At 54.7% G+C, this 20925-nt stretch overlaps 5 protein-coding genes across 5 annotated transcripts; 3 read left to right on the top strand and 2 right to left on the bottom strand.

Moving 5' to 3' along the window:
• Positions 1-980: 980 nt before the first annotated feature.
• CHGG_04569 (uncharacterized protein) lies at positions 981-2905 on the bottom strand (the record flags this gene model as incomplete). The annotated part of the gene is made up of 5 exons (XM_001223782.1): positions 981-1008; positions 1112-1139; positions 1200-1367; positions 1459-2690; positions 2760-2905. 5 exons carry the CDS (start codon positions 2903-2905, stop codon positions 981-983), a joined length of 1602 nt encoding a protein of 533 aa, XP_001223783.1.
• Positions 2906-3564: 659 nt separating this feature from the next.
• Positions 3565-5134, bottom strand: CHGG_04568 (uncharacterized protein; the record flags this gene model as incomplete). The annotated part of the gene is made up of 6 exons (XM_001223781.1): positions 3565-3725; positions 3782-4487; positions 4543-4610; positions 4664-4866; positions 4939-4994; positions 5081-5134. The coding sequence occupies 6 exons, from the start codon at positions 5132-5134 to the stop codon at positions 3565-3567; spliced, it is 1248 nt and encodes a 415-aa protein (XP_001223782.1).
• Positions 5135-5685: 551 nt separating this feature from the next.
• CHGG_04567 (uncharacterized protein) lies at positions 5686-8905 on the top strand (the record flags this gene model as incomplete). Its single annotated transcript, XM_001223780.1, has 6 exons — positions 5686-5741; positions 5813-5863; positions 6094-7486; positions 7538-7728; positions 7779-8026; positions 8079-8905. The coding sequence occupies 6 exons, from the start codon at positions 5686-5688 to the stop codon at positions 8903-8905; spliced, it is 2766 nt and encodes a 921-aa protein (XP_001223781.1).
• A 2239-nt stretch (positions 8906-11144) lies between these two features.
• CHGG_04566 (uncharacterized protein) lies at positions 11145-14352 on the top strand (the record flags this gene model as incomplete). The annotated part of the gene is made up of 5 exons (XM_001223779.1): positions 11145-11241; positions 11373-11397; positions 11571-11684; positions 11958-13364; positions 13491-14352. The coding sequence occupies 5 exons, from the start codon at positions 11145-11147 to the stop codon at positions 14350-14352; spliced, it is 2505 nt and encodes an 834-aa protein (XP_001223780.1).
• A 2175-nt stretch (positions 14353-16527) lies between these two features.
• On the top strand, positions 16528-19635 carry CHGG_04565 (uncharacterized protein; the record flags this gene model as incomplete). Its single annotated transcript, XM_001223778.1, has 3 exons — positions 16528-16805; positions 16871-18446; positions 18526-19635. 3 exons carry the CDS (start codon positions 16528-16530, stop codon positions 19633-19635), a joined length of 2964 nt encoding a protein of 987 aa, XP_001223779.1.
• Between the last annotated feature and the right edge of the window lie 1290 nt (positions 19636-20925).

The following is a 20925-nucleotide window of genomic DNA, read 5'->3' as shown; positions in this document are numbered from 1 at the left end:
GCGAAAGGATGCAAAGTCTGGCACAATAGTGTATCTTTCATCAACTGCATCCGAGAAAAGAAACCATTAGCTGGGATGAAGTGTCAACCAAGGTATATCTATACTATTACCGTTGTCAGGTAACCGAAAGTAATAGCTCGACCGGGTTAAAACATCGTCGGGACCTGCGAGGGTGGCAGGGCCATCACGAGTTGTAGATAGAAAGCCATCCCATCGCGAGTTAGCTAGCAATGCGCAGGCAATGCGCGCAGTTTCATGATGCACGCCACCGGGGCCGTCAAGGGCCGAAAGAGAGAACAGGATGTTATGTGTGTCGGGATAGCCAGGGTGGCGGAACAAGACATTCTCTATATGCACGGCATTGGGCGGTACATTTACCGCGTTGGGGTGAGATGGCTTGCCGTAGCGGTGGCGGATATCAAACGACGCATTCCCGGGAGGGTTTGGTGGAGAAGCGGAAGAGTTCGTGTTCATGGTAAGTGTTGTCGTGACTGACTTCACAGAGGAAGCGGATATGATGACTACCTATCTAATATACCTACTCTGACCGCCAAGACATCCTACGGGTTAAAGAGGAGAAGCAGCCAAATTGGCTCCGGCGAGGGATGGCATGTTACGAAAAGGACCGGATTGTAGGATTTGGCGGTCAATCAATACGTAAAGGACTAGATACTTACCGCGGCGTGGAAGGGAAGGGTTACAGATAGACCACTCGAAGGTTAACCCTCAGCATTGTCTGCCATCGGACTTCTCACGCTCTGGTACAGACCGATTTTCGTTACAAAATCAAGAGCCGTCGGGACTGGGCCGACTGTTCTCGAGAACCAACGTGCTGTTGATGCTCCTGCGTACAGTAGCAGTATGCGTTGTTACCACGAACCACCTACGCCGAGTCTCACAAGAAACTGGTTAAAACCAATGCCTGCGGGTGCTTGCGGAATCTGCCGAGTAGAAAATGCACCATTCTCCCCTTCAAATCGTCAGAACAACCCCAAGACCAACGTAACACTATCCCTTACTTGAGTCAGCTAGTTACAACTCATACGGCTTCGAATCCTCGAATATCAAATGGGGTTTCCGTTTCGCCAAGTTCAATATGGTCTCGGCAAACACTCCGTTGGCCCAGGCAAACCAACTCCCTAATAAGCGCGCTCAAGTCAGCAACACCGCAGCAAATGCCCTCCGAGCACAAAACTTACGGGTGTACGAGTGGACGAAATTTACGTTGACGCTCTCATGGATCAGCCCCAACAGGCTCGAGTTGAGCACTAGCTGCAAGCACCCCATAATCTCCTCATCGTCATCTGACGTCTGCGCCTGCACCAACAGGCTCATGGGCCACGCATTCCGCAGGCCAATATGCGGTCCTATCACATAGCCAGTTAGTTGCCGAGTCGATCACCACTTAGGACGGCCACCATAACCACTCCACCCAGCATCAGAAAGAGAACAACCTACCTCCAATCCCATTGAAGGCCTGTCCGGTCAGAAAGTACGGATTCCCAGCCTTATCCAACAACATGCGCCTCGTGTTTTGATACGTCGGGTCATCGGCGGCGACGAAGCCCATCAGCGGCAGGGCCAACAAGCTCGGGTAGTTGGCGTCGTCCATGAGCAGGGAGCTGCCGTAGCCGTCGACCTCGTAGGCGAAAACGTCGCCGTACTTGCGGTGGCTAACCACGCCGTGCTCGTGGATGCCGTCAGTGATGCGCTTACCCCAGTCCTCGAGCGTCTGCGCCAGCTGGGCGTCGGTGGGCGACGCCGTGGACTTCCGGAGGATGGCGGCCGTCCGCTTCAGCTCCACGGCCATTTGCGCGTTGGCCGGGATGAAGAAGCCGAAGATGGTCGCATCGTCACTGGGCCGGAATGCTGAGCGGATGAGGCCAGTCTCATTGTTCAGTGGGTTGCCGATACCCTCGAGGTTGAGGGTTTCGGTGCCCGTGTTGGTATTGCGCTGGAAGGTGTAGGCGTTTTGCCGGTAGGAGCCTTCCGAATCAAAGGTGCTCTGACTTTGAGCGTCGAGGACGGAGAGAACTGTCTCCACAGCCTTGTACCAGCGCGGATTTAGAAAGTCTCTGCTACCTGTGTGGCGGTGGAATTCGTTGGCCAAGGCGAGGAAGTGGGCCAGCGAATCGAGCTCGTACTTGCACTCGAAGACGGCAGTGGGCTCGTAGATTGGGTGCACGGCGTCGTCCTGCCCATTGTAGCTCACGGGGAGTTCGGAAATGGGGGGTGGCTGGAAGGCGTTGCAGTATGGGGACTGAATCACGTATTCGCTCTGCGTGTTGATGGCGCCCAGTATCAGGTTGAAGATGGCTGGGTCCTTTGTCGCCAGCGCCTGGTACGGCTTCAGCTGGTTGGTGCTGTCCCGCAGCCACTCGGCCAGGATGTCGCCCGTGATGATAAAAGACTGAGGCCCCGCCCATTCCCCCTCGTCAACCCAAGAATCCTTCTCCTTCCGGCTGCGTAGCTTCTGCTTGATCTTCTCATCCTTCCCATCCGTGTGAAACTTGACTGTTGTATCGGTGGTAGAGGGGAAGGCGTTTTCGAACAGACGAGCGAGGTCGGGGTCCTTCATTCGGGAGGTGATATCGTTGATGACTTTTTCAATCGCATCTGAGTGGAACGTCCGACAGCGGGGGTTGGGTCGTTGGAAGGGGAGTTTGAGGGGCCCCTTGGTGAGGGGGGGACTTTGCATTGTTAGCTTCCATGTTAGGGCCGTAAAATCGCCGGGCTGCTGGCGACGCAGTGCGACTCACTGGGGGAAGGCAGCATAGCTGGCGTAGTCTGGACAAGCTTTATGGTCGAACGTGTTCGCCAATGGCTGTTGGTTGTCATCCCGACCTTGTGCTGTCACCGTCGCCAGTAACGGTGTGATGAGGGAGTACCATGAGAAACGATACATGTTGCCTAAGCTTGTGCGTTGCAAACTGTTTCAAGCGAAGAGCAATAGGAAATACAAAGTGCCTTGCACCCCGACGACCGAGACTCGAGCCACAATAGATATGGTAGGTACTTCAAGGTCGGTAATTAGCACAGCCCGTTGCTTCACCAGTCCGGCGCCATCCCTGTCAATTCCGCCCTGCGGGGTTGTCAAGGCAGACCTGGAAGGTGGTCGCAGTGAGAAAAGGGGAGTCAAGAGAAGCCCAGGGTAGTCGCAGGGACAGATTGATGTTGCACGGCAGTGGGTGCTCGTAGCAGGGACGAAGTAACCCGTCGTTCGGGGAGGTTAAGGTTAAGCTGTTCTGAGATTGGTGTTTCGGCCCCGCGAACCGGCTTGGCGGGGCGGGTCAGGGTCCTGGCTGGTACCGAACCACCGAATGTACGCTGAGCCCCCCCGACCGGGGTTGAAACATCCAACCGAACAACAGCATGGTGCCTAAGGAACTTAGAAGACGGGTGTTTGGCTTCTTCTATCATCATCTCATGTTGTCGATGTGGGGGGAGGCCAAACGATCTCGGCGCCCAAGTTCTCACTAACCATTGTCAAAAGTAAACATCCCCATTGTAAGCGTAGCGGCGGGCAACAATGTGCTAGTTATCTACTACCCATAGCAGTCAACATCACTTCTTGGAGAAAAAAGCCATGATGTTGCCCTGGCCCTTCGGACCACCCTTTTTTGGCTTTGCAGCCTGAGACGAAGCTGCGCTCGTGGTCTTGGGTTTGGTCGGTGGGGGCGCCTCATCTTCCGAGAAAGACTCCCATCCAGGTTCTTGAATCGTGACTGGGACAGAACGTTAGCATTAAAGGCTGGGGGTGTGGACTGGATTGGCAACGTACCAAGATACCCCTGGTCATCCATGATCTGTTTCTTGCGCATGATCCGCCTCTTGCCGCGCCGCCGGCCATCAGTAGAAGCAGTAACGACTTCCGCCTCCTCCTCTTTCACAGGCTCCGGCGCCGGAGGTTCTTCTTCCTCCATTGGTTCCTCCTCGGGCGTCTCCTCTTTCTCTTCGACTTCCTCTTCCTCGTCATCCTCTTCCATCATCCGTCGAAGATCCTCCTCCCTCTGTCTCTTAGTTTTAAATCCCGACCCAGCCCGCGGTTTCGGTTGTGGCAACTCCTCGTCATCCTCTCCGTCATCGGACAAGGGTTGCATGCTCGAATCCTCACTACTGGGAGTCGCAACCTCTGCTTCCTTCTTAACCTTGGTTGGTTTGGTTGCCGTTTTCGAAAACGCCTGCATGATCCCGGAATTACCACCCCGTTTCAAGGACGGTGCGGGTTTCTTAGTGGGCCCAGAGGTGGAAGGCTTCGGAGCCGCCTCCTGGATAGGTTGGGTAGGCTTCGACTCCTCTTTGACATTTGGAAAGGCGGGCTTTGTTGGGGGTTTCACTACTGCAGCGGCAGCGGCAGCCCGGAGAGCAGCCCCTTGTCGTTCTCTACGACGCACCCAAGGGTTGGTGATGGGAACAGTATGTTTTACATCCTCACTGGTAGTGGGGGTAAGCATTTGGTTGGCGGCATCAACTAGCAGGGCCATATCCTATGAAATGGTCAATCATTGGCGTGGAAGGAGTTTCGGGGCTGTGTGGTCTGACCTTTGTCGGGTGAGGTGCAATGCTGTAGACGTGAATCGAAGTGACCTCCTCGTAGTCCGCAAGAGTGTCTTAACTTCAGTTAGAAGGCTGGTTTTAGTGCAAGTTTGGGTTAGCTACTAACCTTTGAGTTGGTCTTCAGGGACAAGAGAGAGTACGGATGCGGGCACAACTTCGGTCAGGGAGTCGACCTCCATTGCCGAGCTTGACATCTCAATGTCACCATCTGCCCCATCCTGAGATTCTGATGGTGGATTTGTAGCCTTCTTAGTGCCATACACTAGGTACGTGGCATGCACAGCTCCAGGACGTTTCGCATTTTGGTTTCTGTGAAATTCATAGAGCATCCTAGGCAGTATTAGTTGAAGTTTAGTTACAAGTTCAAAAATAAACTCGTACTGTTTTGCTGTATTGACATGAACCTGTAGCGCCTGGCTCAAAACCCGATATGTAATCTATGCAACCGGTTCCGGTTGGTTAGTCGATGATGATGCCTAACATAGATGTTCGTGATATCGCTGTGCAAAAATAGGATCCATACCACTTTATCCTCAGTTAGGACATTCTCGGCCAGGAATTTGTTGTAGCTATCCATGGTGGTTCTGCAATGTTGTTCTGACTATCTCAGAAACCAAAGCCTGGGTCGTCCGTGAAATGAAGAATGGAATTGGATTGGTGATAACTACCTGGTGAGGGACAAGTCGCGACGCGGCTTCGCTCCAAAGCGCGAAGTCACGTTCTTTCCAATAAAACCCTGGTCGCCGGGCTGGACCTTCAGGTGTTAAAGCCCCCTGCAGCAGCCCCTGTGTCAAACACGCCTTCAGTGATTCGCTAGCCTAAAATATGGGGCCGGGACGCGACAAAAGCTTCGATGGGACCTTCAAGGTCTTCAAGGTGCTTGTTGGCCCCCCCACCGCAATCTCCTTATTCCACCATCTCGATTCCTGTCCACAAGGGTTCTTTCCTCCACCAACTTCCATCCCATTCATTCAACAATGCGCCATGCCTCGCCTTAGATTTGCCATTTTCCCCATTTAATCCAGCTAGAGTCTGTTCATGTCACGACTCTTGTTGCGTTCTTTGCTCTAAGCTCAACAAACTACAAGCCGCCCGTCCGAGACGCGGCGCATCCCGAGGGCAGCCATCATGGCCTCGTTTCCGCGTTTCCGGTTTCTGGCCATTGCCGTCGTCTTCCATTTAGTGTACATACTCTCCATCTTCGACATCTACTTTGTCAGCCCCATTGTTTCGGGCATGCGCTTGTTCCAAATAGAAAGGCCAGCGTCGACCCCACCACCCGCAGATCGTCTAGTGCTCTTCGTAGGTTCGTGAAGCAAGAGAAGTCCTGTCCTAACAAACGAGCCACTTGCTGATGGGGTTGTTGTATTTAGGAGACGGATTACGAGCCGATAAAGCCTTCCAATCGCACCCCGAGCCCTATCCTAAATCCGACGATGACCTTGTTCCGCGCCCCCTTGCTCCCTTTTTAAGGTCCAAAGTTTTGGGGGAAGGGACATTTGGTGTCTCACACACGCGTGTGCCAACCGAATCCAGACCGGGGCATGTGGCTCTCATTGCCGGTCTGTACGAGGATGTCTCTGCGGTTACTACGGGTTGGAAGTTGAACCCTGTCAATTTTGACAGCGTGTTTAACCGCAGCCGGCACACTTGGAGCTGGGGCAGCCCCGACATTCTGCCCATGTTCGAGCAGGGTGCCGTACCGGGCAGAGTGGACGCTTATACATACGGTGCTGAGCTCGAGGACTTTTCTTTGGATGGGTTTGCGCTGGATCTCTGGGTGTTCGACCACGTCAAGGAATTGTTCGCCGAGGCTCGTACTAACAAGACGCTCAACGATGCGCTGAGACAGGACAGGATCGTTTTCTTCCTCCACTTGCTGGGGCTGGACACCACTGGACACTCGTTCCGGCCATACTCCAAGGAGTACCTCAACAACATCAAGGTGGTTGATAAGGGTGTTCAGGAGATCACAGAGTTGATGAAAGATTTCTATGCCGACGACCGCACCGCCTTCGTTTTCACGGCCGACCATGGCATGAGTGACTGGGGTAATCATGGTGACGGCCACCCGGACAATACCCGGACACCTCTCATTGCGTGGGGTTCCGGGGTTGCCAAGCCCCAGCTCTACCCAGGAGAGGTCGCGCCAGGACACGACGAATATTCTTCCGATTGGAATTTGGATCATATTAGGCGGCACGATGTCGAACAAGCCGATGTTGCTGCTCTTATGGCATATCTCGCTGGTACCGAGTTTCCGGCGAACTCGGTCGGCGAACTGCCACTCTCCTTCCTGACAGCTGGCCTCAAAGAGAAAGCCGAGGCATCGCTTGTCAACGCACAGGGGATACTCGAACAGTACCGAGTCAAAGAGGAGGGTAAGAAACTCACGGAGCTGAGGTACAGACCGTACGAGCCCCTGAGCGACGAAGGAATGGCGACCGAGAGCCGGGTAGCGCACATCCGGCAGCTCATCGAAACCGGCAGCTATGAGGAGGCCATTGAGGAGTCGGCCGCTCTTCTGAAGGTTGGACTTGGTGGTCTCAGATATCTGCAGACTTATGATTGGCTGTTCTTGAGGGCTCTCATCACTATTGGTTATTTGGGATGGGTAGCATATGCCCTCACCACCGTCATCGACCTCCATGTGTTGCACGGACGCATCCAACCCTCGAGAACCTTAATTGGGACTATTATTTCGACTTCTGCCTTGACGGCGCTCTACGCGTCGTTTGCCATCTCCAAGTCGCCACTAACCTACTACGCATATGCGTTCTTCCCCGTATTCTTTTGGGAAGAGGTGTATGCCCGGCGGGAGAGTCTGACAGAGGGCCGCAAGGAATTGTTCGGGCACATCAAGTCAAGCAGCAATTTTGTTTCGTTGGTCTTTAACTGCGCCGTTTATGTTGGGATCATCGAGTCACTGGTAAGTTCCTTTCTCTGACTCCATACCCGGGCATGTGGACTAACAATTCAGGCCTTGGGCTATATCCACCGCGAAATCTTGACAATACTCTTCGTTATTGGCGCCTTTTGGCCTATTGCATATGGCTTCTCGTTCCTCCGGCAACATATGGCCCTGTCAATCACATGGTTCCTATCCTGCATAGCCATGAGCACCTTCACACTACTTCCGCCAGCCATGACGACCGAGGATGTCAACATGATGTTAGTTCCCCCGAGACACTCCTAGGCTAAGCTAACCAATATCACCGTAGCATGCTCGGAGGCGCATTGATGGTCCTCGTTGGCATTATCTACCTAATTCTAGAAGATTTTGTTCTCTCGGACTTTGGCTGGTCCGAGAAGCCCTCGTCTCCAAGAAACCACGTTTCAAGGACGTTGGTGGGCATCCAGATTGGCTTGACCCTCCTTGCTGCGCTTGTCACCCGCTCTAGCGCTTTGTCTATGCAAGCCAACCAGGGCCTTCCCCGTGGCAACCAGGTGATGGGCTGGGTTGTTCTTGGTAGGTTTCTGGTCAACAGTAGATTTTAGGGGCTTTGCTAACGTTGAAATAGTTGTTTCGCTGCTGATGCCGCTGGCGTACCGGGCGAAACCCAACAACCATTACATGCACAGGATTCTGGTCATCTTCCTCACTTGTGCCCCTACCTTTGTCATCCTAACCATCTCGTACGAGGGACTCTTCTACATCGCCTTCTCGGCGGTGCTCGTCAGCTGGGTCCGGTTGGAACATGCCATCTACAAGTTTCCCTCGTCGTCAGCCAACGGCGCGGCCCGCAGCGCGCCCAGCCCGGCCAAACCGCATAACCTCGAAACGTCACAAACCCTCCCGTCTCCTTTCCGCCCGCTCACCCTGCGCGACGCCCGCGTCGCCCTCTTCTTCTTCGTCCTCTTCCAGGCGGCCTTCTTCAGCACGGGCAACGTGGCGTCCGTGTCATCCTTCAGTCTCGACAGCGTGTCTCGCCTGATCCCCATCTTCGACCCCTTCTCGCAAGGCGCCATGCTCATCCTTAAGTTGCTGATCCCCTTCGCCCTCATCTCGGCCAACCTCGGCATCCTCAACAAGCGCCTGGGTGTCGCGCCGTCGGCGCTGTTCATGGTTGTCATGGCTATCAGCGACATCTTGACCCTGTACTTCTTCTGGGTCGTCAAGGACGAGGGCTCGTGGCTGGAGATTGGGTCTACCATCAGTCACTTTGTCATTGCGAGCTTGTTGTGTGTGTTTGTGGCGGCCCTCGAGGGTGTCAGCGCCATGTTTATTGCTGGTGTCGAGGTGAGCGAGGACGTGGACAGGGCGGTGGGAAAGGGGGCTGTGGCGGAGGTGTTGTTGGAGAAGACTGAGGCAGAGCGGGATGGTGGGGCGGGTTCTGGCGGTAAATAGGGGTGTTGGAGATAATGATAGTGGATATATTGATTCTAGATGTGTTACGATCTGGTGCCATACAAACGGCTATTTGTTTTACAGCGCGGGCGGGGGGCGGTTAGACCGGTAGATGGGAAAAATATAATGTCACTTCTTGAAAGATGTTCTGTGGTTGTGATGAAACATGTTGTGTTCAGCTGCCCCAGACAGGTATGATCAAACAGATACATGAATCAGAATCACATGTAAGTCTTTTCCTACATACATACCGAGGCCGACGACTGCTGAACGACTTGCATAAGCTGTAAGCACTATTTCCGCTTCTCTCCAGACACTGCCTCTTGATAACGTGCTGGCTGCATTTGACTTATGTTTCTAGATGTCTAAAACTCTCCCATCGAACCAACATAATCCCACCTTTGGCAGTTTCCACACGTGTCTATTAGTCAATTCACAAGCGCCATGCGATCATAGCACATCCGACAATAGGGAGGGTGACAGCCAGTGACAGGCTCCGCAGGTAGGGCAGATCAGAGTTACATGTCAGAGTTACACCACAAAAGGAACGTCTCCTCCTCCATGATGGGACTTTTGCGGAGATAACCGGGCTCGTAAGTGTGTCCGATGCATTAGCCACGGAAGCGGCCCGCAGCTGGGACGATTGCCCGATTCTTTATCGTCCCGATGTCTGGGGAAAGGGAACTTGTTGGTCGACGGATCCCTAGCGTGAGGGGATTCGCGGGGTAAGTTAAGCCAGTCGTTCTAACGACTTCCAGTGGTGTGTGAGGCCAAACTGGGAAACTTTGAGATCGGCTTCAACGTTTCCGAGGTACCGACTTGTCATTCCCTCCCATAATCTCTCCACTCTGCCCGGCATTTGCCGACCTAAGCTCCGTAACTTGGCCTTCGAGTTGTCGGGTACGGATATTTATTAGCCATTTAAACTGTCGGAGACTGAATCGGAGGAGAATGGTTTATCATCGTAGCTATTCCTAGAGCATAAGGTGTGCCCTCCGGTTCTGGTAGGCTTTCTAATGGGTTTGAACTGGGGCTGCCAAAGAGGCTAAGTTGTTCAGTTTTCAATTGATCCATTTCTGTGCTCGTTTGTATATACCTTAGATACCACGATACCGATGGGAGTACCTAGCTGAAATGACATTGTGCATCCGCAATGAGACAGAGAGTCTCGTGCCAGCGGAGCGCAGGCCGAGATTTCAAGGTTGCCAAGAGTTCCCCGGATTCATCGTTCGGCCGTTGTTTCCCGATTGGGCCTACCCTGCCGCCAGAAATCTCGGCTCCCCCCTGTCCAAAGCAACTTCCGCCGAATTCTGACAGCTGGCCCGGTGTGTCCAGTCCTCCGCCCTCTTTTGTAATGTGCTTCTGCCACTTGGCTATGACTTTGTCACATGCAAGTTGTGAGGATGCCCCAGGCCCTTTCCCCCTTTGCGCATCATTGTGGCAAGACTGGGAGACCTGCCCCTTGCTGCCCCTAGCTGACGCGGAGGGGTTGAGGGGTTGAACCATGCTGCACCGTCAGACGTGAAGAGATGAACCATGATGTGAAGGGGCATCCGAGAATCTCCTTGTGGGGATTACTCGTCGAGCCAAGTGGACTAAGTCAGGAATCTGCAGGAGGTGACTCCTTGTCGAGCCAGGAGCCAAGCTAATAATCGCTCGAAACCCAAGAAGGCTCCGTTCGCAGCCCAGGTAGGTGGCCTGGCCCAAGGTGCCTTCCTGCGCGGCTTATGTTAAAGGCTGCTGGAATCCGGGGTTGGTAGCACCGCCGCAGTGGACACCCGCCCTCCCTCCAATATGCTTGCGCGCCGACCGGCTTAGCATGCTGCAACCGATCGAAGTCGCAAATACCATCATCGGTCGCTTTTATCCACATATCAAACAATTCTGCCCGTAAAAGTTCTGCAACACATTTCGAGACCAAAAGCGCAATACTCATAAACAACTCACATCATTATTCTGTGTTGTATCCCATGCTGATATCCCGGCGCAAATAACCAGATTTGCGGCCGAGCGTAGAGATTCGCGAGACTCGAACAACCCGAACTCCGTCTCCAGAAAAGGACGATCAGAGGAGCTTGGTGGCGGAACACGACGGGAGCACCGGCTCAATCGGTTGCCACGACCAGAGCCCGCCGCGCATCTCTCCTTCTCCAATTCCAGCCTACTGTCATCCCAAAACGAAACAACTAGGTAGGCGCCCGACTTGTCAGTTGGTGTGTGCCCCTCCGCTGTTGCCGAGATGGATCCGGTGTCGAGCCCCCCTACCGAGTCCACGCCGGCGAAACAGTCGTCGACATCGCCTTCACAACATTCGGCCACTCCATCTGCGCCGGCAGGTACGACGACGACAACCACGACGGCGGGGCAGCTAAGTTTCCGAAGGTTGGTCCTGTTGGTGTCGGCTCCTGCGGCGGGCGGGGCAAGCAGGTGTCGGTTGCGCTAACCTAGTCTTTTCCACAAATTGAAGACAACGAGCCTCGAGAGCGTGCGAGGTGAGTAGCTATCCAGCGCAATTTATGTTTGGTTGGGAGCCGGGTTGTGCGGTGGATTAGAGAAGACCCCTCCGAGGCTCGACTGCGATTACCACAGCCTCGCCTATCGTGCCTCGGCTCATCCGCCCGCCGGCATCTTGAGGACCGCGAAGCTGACCAGTCACCGTTTCCAGACATGCCATGCCCGCAAAGTACGGATACCCTCAGCCCATTGCAGCCGCAGATCCACCCGGCCTTCATGCTTGGTGTTTCGTTTATGATGTGGATGCTCACATCTACTTCTGCAGGTCCGCTGCGATGCCGCGAATCTCGGCGTTCCGTGTACCAATTGTGTCGCCTTCCAGATCGAATGTCGCATCCCGCAGCCAAAACGAAAGAAGGCCCAGGCCAATGCCGCGCCTTCCAGGGACTCAGATAGGTACATCAGGATTCCCTTCCCCCTAGCCGTTGCGCCATACCGGCAACTCCATGCCCGTCGCTTCCCTCTGCTCAGGCCCATCCCTCAGTCGCTTGATGTTGCTGTCCCCATGCTGTTGGCCGTGACGCTAACTTAACGACAGCGAACGAGGAGAGGAAGATAGGTCACCGCTTCCGCCTGGCACGGCCACGTTCCCGAGCGGGACCCGACCTCCGGCCGTCTATCACACCCACGAGGGCACCCCTTCGACCGCCAACATCGAGGTTGAGCAACAGAAAAAGGAGGAATTTGATAAAGCCACGCTTGCCAGCTACATGGACCTCGTCATGAAGCCCAAGTTCACGAGGGCACCCATTACCGAGGCCGGAAGAGTCGCCTACTTGGGCGAGTCCTCCAACCTTACACTTTTGGTCCACGACCGCCAAAACGACGGGGACGTGGTCCACTACCCCCTACCAGAAAACATTAGGGGATCGAGAGCGCGCTTGACCGAGTTGGACAACGTCGAGATCGAGATCCTACACCACCGAGGCGCCTTTCTCCTTCCACCACGGCTCCTTTGCGATGAGCTGATCGACTCATACTTCAAATGGATACATCCGATCGTCCCGGTGATCAATAAGACGAAATTCTTGCGACGTTACAAGGACCCGAAGAATCCTCCTTCGCTCCTCTTGCTTCAGGCTATGATGCTCGCTGGGTCGCGCGTCTGCACGAATCCGCAGTTGATGGATGCGAACGGTTCTTCGACGCCGGCTGCCCTAACCTTTTACAAAAGGGCCAAGGCCCTATACGACGCCAACTATGAGGACGATCGGGTTACCATCGTCCAGTCTCTTTTGCTCATGGGCTGGTATTGGGAGGGCCCCGAGGATGTCACTAAGAATGTCTTCTACTGGACTCGGGTGGCAACGATCGTTGCGCAAGGCTCAGGCATGCACCGCAGTGTGGAGGGGTCACAACTCAGCAAGTCGGACAAGAGGCTATGGAAACGGATTTGGTGGACACTGTTCACGAGGGATCGGTCGGTGGCCGTTGCCCTGGGGCGGCCTTGCCATATCAACCTGGACGACTCGGATGTTGAGATGTTGACCGAGGACGACTTTGTGGAGGATGAACCCGATCGACAAAGCGAGTACCCTCCGGATCCGATCCACGTGCAGTTTTTCCTACAATACGTCAAGCTCTGCGAGATCATGGGTCTCGTGCTCTCGCAGCAGTATTCAGTCGCCGCAAAGGGGCGTAGACACAATCCTATTGACCTTACCCACAGCGACATGGCGCTTGCCGACTGGCTGCAAAACTGTCCCAAGTTGGTATACTGGGAGGTGCCGAGGCACCACTTTTGGTCGGCCTTACTTCACTCAAATTACTACACCACCCTTTGCCTGCTTCATCGCGCGCATATGCCACCGAGTGGCTCCCAGAAGTTTGGGGACGACCATTATCCGTCTCGGAACATTGCCTTCCAGGCGGCTGGCATGATCACATCCATTATCGAAAACCTTTCCACTCGCGAAGAGCTTCGAATACTGCCCCGGCCTTTGTCGTGTATAGCTTGTTCTCGGCCCTTATCATGCACGTCTATCAAATGAGATCACCAGTGCCGACGATTCAGCAAGTCACCCAGGACCGGATACGAGACATGCATGAGCGCCTTGAAGGACGTTTCTAGGGTCTGGCTTGTCGGGAAAATGGTCCACACACTTTTCGAATCCATCCTAGGGAACAAAGTGCTTGAAGAAAGGCTTCAGAAGGCAGCTGGGAAACGGCACCGCAAGGCACAACAAAGCCTATCCCAACTAGAGCAACAACGTTACGCACAGGAGCAGAAGCGCAAGTACGATGAGATGGCTATCGACTTCAGCGTGAGCACACCCCAGCCGCAAGAATCGTACGAGCGCTCAAGACCACAGACACCAAGTATGGCCTCCAAGAACGAATCAGCGGCTGGGGCGATGCCGCCTCCCAACCATGCATCGCCGCACCCGCGCAACAACGGCGACACTTTTATGGGAGGGACAGCCTCGCGGCCGCATACACGACCGGCAACCCCTTTCAACCCCTCTTTCTCGATCCCTGGCACCCCTCCCGATCTCTATCTTGTCACAAGGAACTCGCCGAACCTGTCACAAGCCGTTTGGGAGAACTTCCAACCCGATCAGCTATTCCCGGAGAGTGCTCACGCTCCACTGTTCCAACCAATATCACCTCAGCAAGCACAACAGAACCTTGACCAGCAGCAGATGATGGCGCAGATGCAAAACCAGAACATGCAAGGGCAACCGATGGACGGCGGTCAGAATGTATTTGGCCAGGCCCTACCCAAGCGAGGGTTGGATGGTAGCCCGATGCAGCAAAATCCGATGATGCAGCAGGGTATGGCGGGTTCTTTCCAAGGCCAGCAGAACCCCAACATGTGGCATGGGTTCGAGGTACCCATGGTCGACGGGCAAAGCCCGAGCGATAGTTGGAGCACTGGCTCGGTACACGGTCAGCCGCCTGTACCGGCGACCCTTAACGTGGAAGATTGGTGAGTGGCCTACCTACTCTATCCGTTTTCCTATGGTATGTATGAGGACCTAGTTCTAACCCTATTTGCAGGTTCCAATTTTTCGGCATTCAAAATGACCCCGGAAACCCTATGAATCTTGACAACCTGTCCTTGTAGGCAGGCCGACGCGCATTTCCCCCGGTTTGTGCTTTGCTCCCAAGAGCCTGAGCACATCTATCTTATGCACTTTTCGGCCAGGAGCCATTGTATATAGTAGCATTCGTGACGAGGGGCTCATGGGGATGTCACAGATACCGTGCAATTGGCTGTGTTGGGTAATATTTCTACTTTTGGCTCCCTTGGGTAGGTAGCAAAGAGTCGATCTGGAATACGTTGCGTTTGTTGTTGTAATGGGCTCGGGCAAACATACCTGCAAGCGACCTGGTTTAGGTTGTTGTTGTTGTTGTTGTATGGATAAAGGTTACTGATATCGCAAATGGAGGAGTTAAGTTACGAAGTACTCCAACGCCCGTCGGCACTTCGGATGCACAACATGTTCAAGGTTGGGCCGCAGGTTGGGCCGCACAACCGCCACAGCGCGCACAAGGCGACGATGGCTTTGCGAAACCGCCATTGTACTTTGTAGTCCGTATCAGCCGGTGAAATGAGTCTCAACGGTCTCGGCCTCGAAATGAAAGTACCCCGGTAACTTCAGCATGATTGCCTTAGGTGGTACTGTGGAGAGTTTCAACTTTCCCAAGTCAGGTCCAGGTCAGTTCGAGATGCAATGCCAACTCTAGCGCCATCAACCTCGCCCAATCTCGTGTCGTCCTCGGCGATACCATTTGAGATGGGCAGATGCAAGCGCCCTCTCTGCATTTCAACCCCGCGCGCGATTGGGAGAGCGGGCCGCTGCGCAACCATGCTTTGGGACGAGCGAGGTTCGAGAATCATCTATAATATACCTCGACTATTCATCCCCACACCCCTGTCGTCTGTCGGCGCTTCTTTCTGGATGTCTCGGAGCCAATCGGTCGTTGGTTGGGTGGCCCCTCCTACCTTGCGTTGGGGCAGCTCTTCGAAAAGGGTCCCATGCCCTTCTTGTTCTCTCTGCCACATAATTCTTTGCTGGCGGTGTGAAGAGATGGGACCTCTGCAGACGCTAAATAAGCGCGGTGGTGGTTCGGGCCTTGTTCTTGGTGATGATTGACTAGAGTCACCATGCGCCTGTTGTCACCCCGCCCCCGCCATGGATGAACCCCTCAATCTCTTAATACGAAGAAATGAGCCTAGGTGTCCATCAAGCCAGATTTTGGAGATCATGGATACGGCGTACGATAGCTATTACTGCTCATCGAATGCGCGCTTGTAGGCTTCATGTGGGATGGACGCAACCGTCTCTGCCGCGGGGCGTCCATTTCCACTCGTCGAAGAAAGCGGGATGGAAGATGACTGCGGCGGCATGGTTACCACTCAAGCCACTCCAGTTAGGTAACGTCTGCGGCATCGCTTCGAGTGCCCAATTTGCGCCGCACAAAATGGCCACTGCGTTTAGAAGCGGCTGCCCAGTTTCCGCCCGATGAAGATGTCTGCCTGATAGACGCGCAATCCCCGTCCCCAAACGCGCGGATTAGATACCTATAGTAGGTTGTTGGCTCTTCAGGTAGGTTCCTTGCGGCTAACAACCGACCGAATCCCGACAGGGGTCTTCCCTCCATGACCACAGTGAGGGGCAGCCAAGCGTTTGCGGGAGTCCCCACTGCATGTGCTGCTGGATGCCCCTGCTGCAGGGCCTCCGCCAGTTGCCGCCTTCCGCTGCTGGGCGTAATCGTTGATCCTGACAGCTTCCATTCCATATGCCCGCCCAAGATTTCCTCCTGCCTAGCCCACACCTCATCCGCTGCCATACCCGAAGAATAGGTTGGTACCATGCGCAACATTAACGAATAATAACCTACCCCCCGTACTGGTCAACCACGAGATAATCCTTCCAGTAAATCCACCTCAACGTAACCCTGGCAGCGGCCACGTCCCCGCCGCCTCGCCCGACGAAGCTACACGCCCACATTACCCCAAGGCCCGACACCCAAGGCGGTTCTTGATCGCAACCTGGCCGAACAATTCTCTTATTGTGGGAAACCCGTGGGCGAAATAGTTGCGCGAGGCCCAAAACCATCCTAGGTGTCCTGCTTCGCGCATCACAAAACTCTGGCCCAAGATGACGCAAGCGCCCATGATCTCGGTGCCTCTCAAGGCTACCAACGAGATTGACTGGGTCACGCCTTTGAAGTCCTACATCCAAAACACGTATGGCGACGACCCCGAGAGATATGCCGAGGAATGCGCCACGCTCAACCGGCTGCGGCAAGACATGCGGGGAGCTGGGAAGGACAGCACCGCGGGGAGGGACCTCCTATACCGGTACTATGGTCAGCTCGAACTGTTGGATCTGCGCTTTCCGGTCGATGAACAGCATATCAGGGTCTCTTTCACCTGGTAAATATTCCTTCCCTCATTCCGTGGCTCCTTGTATTACCGCGTTCTAACACCGTCTGGTGCAGGTTTGATGCTTTCACACACAAGGCCACGGCGCAGTACTCGTTAGCGTTCGAAAAAGCGTCCATCATCTTCAACATCTCAGCTGTCCTGTCTTGCCACGCCGCCAACCAGACACGAACCGAAGAAGCAGGCCTCAAGCAGGCATACCACTCGTTCCAAGCCTCGGCCGGCATGTTTACGTACATCAACGAGAACTTCCTCCACGCCCCGTCCTCCGATCTTAGTAGGGAGACGGTAAAAGCTCTCATAAACATCATGTTGGCGCAAGCACAGGAGGTATTCCTGGAGAAGCAGATTGCCGACCAGAAGAAGATTGGCCTCCTAGCGAAATTGGCAAGCCAAGCTGCGACGCTTTATGGGCAGGCACTCGAGGGCATACAAGAAAACGTCACCAAGGCAATATTCGAGAAGGTATGGCTGCTGATGGTACAGGCCAAGTTCAACTTGATGGCTTCCACTGCCCAGTACTACCAGGCGCTTGCCGACGACGACGCGAACTCACACGGCATGGCCGTCGCTCGGCTACAGGTGGCCGAGAGTCACGCGCGAGAAGCCAATAAAATTGCCACCAACTTTCCAAGCTCCGTGCCGCCCAGCTCGAACCTGACAGCAGACTGTGGCGCTACACTAGCCGAGGGCACCAAGAGACACCTGGCTACGGTTCAGCAAAAGCTCAAAGAACTGACCAAAGATAATGATTTTATTTACCACCAGCCGGTGCCTGATGCGGCCGGAGTACCGGCAGTAGCAAAACTACCGGCTGCGAAACCAATCCCAGTCAGCGAGCTTTACGCGGGGCAGGACATTCAACGGATCACGGGCCCTGACCTGTTTGCGAAGATCGTTCCCCTAGCAGTGACCGAATCAGCGAGCTTGTACGATGAGGAGAAGGCGAAGCTGGTGAGGGCAGAGACGGAGAGGGTAGACACTGCGAACGGCGAGATGGCCGCAAGCCTGGATTACCTGAGGCTACCTGGCGCCTTACAGGTTCTGAAGGGCGGCTTCGACCAGGAAATCTTGCCCGACGAGGACTTTAGGACATGGTGTGTCGATGTGGCGGACCACGAAGATCCCTCCAAGATTTTCGACGTTCTACATACGCAGAAGCAAACGATAGTGGCGTGTTTGGAGAGGAGCAGCAAGCAATTGGACATGGAGGAAAGCGTGTGTGAGAAGATGAGGTCCAAATACGAGTCGGATTGGACGCAACAACCCAGCTCGCGGCTCACCACCACACTAAGAGGTGATATCCGAAATTATCGGGAGGCATTAGACGAAGCCGGGAGGAGTGATGGTCAACTCGCCACGAAGCTACGGCAGAACGAATCCGAGTTCGGCGAAATGCGTTCAGCCGCCGAGAACGGTGAGGTCGACGCTCTATTCCAACGAGCTGTGAAGAAGGTACGGAAATCGAGCAATGCCAACAGCCCCTCCTCGGAACCCAACCTACTCGATGCCGACTTCGACGATGGCGGGCCTAGTGTTGTCGATCAAATCGCCAAGGTAGAGGATATTCTGAAGAGGTTGAACCTCATCAAGCGGGAGCGCATTCAAGTGCTCAAGGACTTGAAGGAGAAGGTATGTTGGGCGTCAAACTGACTAATAGGGGTGTTCAACTAACCAAATACATTAGGCACACAACGACGACATATCACAGATATTGATCCTGAACAAGAAGTCCATCGCCAACTACGAGCAGCAGTTATTCCAACAGGAGCTCGAGAAATACCGGGGGTTCCAAAACCGTCTGGTCCAGGCGACCCACAAGCAGGCAGCCTTGATGCGAGAGCTAACTGTCGCATTTAATGGTCTTCTGCAGGACAAACGGGTCCGGGCAGAGCAGAGCAAATACGAGTCGTTCCAGCGACAGAGGGGAGCGGTGATCGGAAGGTACAAACGGGCGTACCAGGAGTTTTTGGATCTTGAGGCCGGCCTTCAAAGCGCGAAAACCTGGTACAAGGAAATGAAGGAGACGGTCGAAAGTCTTGAGAAGAACGTTGAGACCTTCGTCAACAACCGGCGATCCGAGGGCGCTCAACTACTCAACCAGATCGAGCAGGACCGGGCCGCGAACAAGGGCGCGCAAGCTGCGATGGAGCAGGAACGGATAAGAGGCTTGATGGAGCGCATGTCGATGGAACCGCCAGCAACATCCCCCAAACCAACCTCGTCACGGCCGACGCCTGCACCCCTCTCTTTCAGCCCGGGACCTATGTACCCCAAGACGACCTTTTCCGGGCAATACCAGCTTCCCAGCTCACCTCCACCGACGCAAACCGCCGCCCCGCAGTCATACATGCAGCAGCCAGGGGGCCAGACTTTTACCTACAACCCCAGTTCTCATGGCCGCATTCCCGGCCCGGCGTCCCCCCCGCCAACACAATCGACTTTCAATATTGGCCACATGCGGCCCGGTCCAGCATCCCCACCACCGACGCAGACCACGTTTTCCCAACCGTCGCGGTACAGCACTTACGGGAACCCAGCTGCCATGCCGCATCAACAACCGCAACAGCAGCAGCAATTACCAATCCAGCAACAGCAACAGCACGCGAGCTACGTCCCACCTAACTTTGTGCCGCCTCCGCCTCCGCCCGGACCGCCGCCACTGGGGCCCCAGCAAACGGTACATTATGGAGCGGGATACTACAATGGTGACCCGAACGCGGGGAGGCCGGGGTCGGCGCAGCAGCATATACCCGGGCAGGGACAAGGGCCTAACCAGGGGCAGCAGGACCCATGGGCCGGACTGAGTGCGTGGAAATGAACCTGCGGTGGCTGGTTTGGACATGAGAGGGAGATGGCGAGCTGTTAATGCGGGGGGCGATATGGCAGGAGGGGGTGAGGCAGTGTTGCCGACCGAGTAAGGGGCTCGGCGAGCTTGGATCGGGGTGACTGCTCCGTCTGTGAACATGGAAACGCGAGATGACTTGGCATGGCAGAGCAGATGATATGGGGAGATTTTGGAATAGAATCAGCGAAGCCACGTGGAATGGAATATCAAATTTCCCAGTGGTTATGACCGGGCTGATCCAGCCCCGATATTCGGCGGGGTGGTGGTGGCCGAAGGGTGTGATACTTGGCCCCGATCCCTTCATCGGGAGTGATTCAATCCGCTCACCTCTCTTTTATATTCCGTCAAGGCGAAAGATCGAGTGCCATTGGAATATACAGCTGAGTTCAACCTTTGTTGCTCCTTAGCATGCAACAACTCTTGGCAGGGGCCGAGTTGGGAAAAAAAGAAAGAAAGAAAAGAAAACAGAAAGAAAAGAGAAACCGGGAAGTATTGGAAAGGAGCTGCACACAAAGCAAAGCACGAGGAAGAAAAGAAGAAATATGCTCGAGTCTCAATTCTCTACTCCCCTCGCTTTCTCTCCCGCCGGTCTGCTGATACCTTGGATCTGCCTCTGCCAGCATCAAACCGTGCTGAGCACACTTGGGTGTTATTACTCCTTTTCCCTTTGCTTGAGCCGTTTCCCCAGGAACGGCTCCCCTGAAGGCGGGGCAGGTAATCTGCTGCGGGGAAAATATCAGCCCCTTATGGACCCTCGGGGCTCCCCTCTCGCAGGCTGCGGGGTAGGTGGGGGTTCCGGGATGGGGGAAACTGCAGATGCAAGTTGGGCTCGTCATCCGGCACTTCGCGCGGTATGGCCAGGAATAATCTAAGGCGTATGGACCCAGAAGGAAAGGCCGTTGCTGTTGGTGCTTACCTTAGGCTGATATACCCCGGGGTTTTCCATCTGCTGCGAGTTCGGTGAATCTGTGACGAGGCGATCGCACTGGAGACGGCGCCTCATTTAAGCTCCGAGAGGCCCGTTCCGCCCGTCCCACCCTCACTTTCACCTGTTCCAGTTGCAGTCCGTTATATCGAGCATTGATGCCATTGTCAAAAACCATTTGACCATCTTCTTGTGCAAATACCTGAGAACTGAGAATTAACACCGCACGTACTTGTGAAGATGTCATTCGATCGTGAGATTCTACCCCTCCTCCTCTACCCCTCTCCCCTCGGAAGGTTCCTGACCCTGACCACCCCCGGTCTTGTCCGGTTCGCCCC

Source organism: Chaetomium globosum, genomic scaffold (assembly GCF_000143365.1).
Source record: "Chaetomium globosum CBS 148.51 scaffold_4 genomic scaffold, whole genome shotgun sequence".
In the NCBI taxonomy this organism is placed as follows: Eukaryota; Fungi; Ascomycota; class Sordariomycetes; order Sordariales; family Chaetomiaceae; genus Chaetomium; species Chaetomium globosum.
The sequence above is the reverse complement of the archived record's forward strand: the minus strand, read 5'-3'. Positions and strand labels throughout refer to the sequence as shown.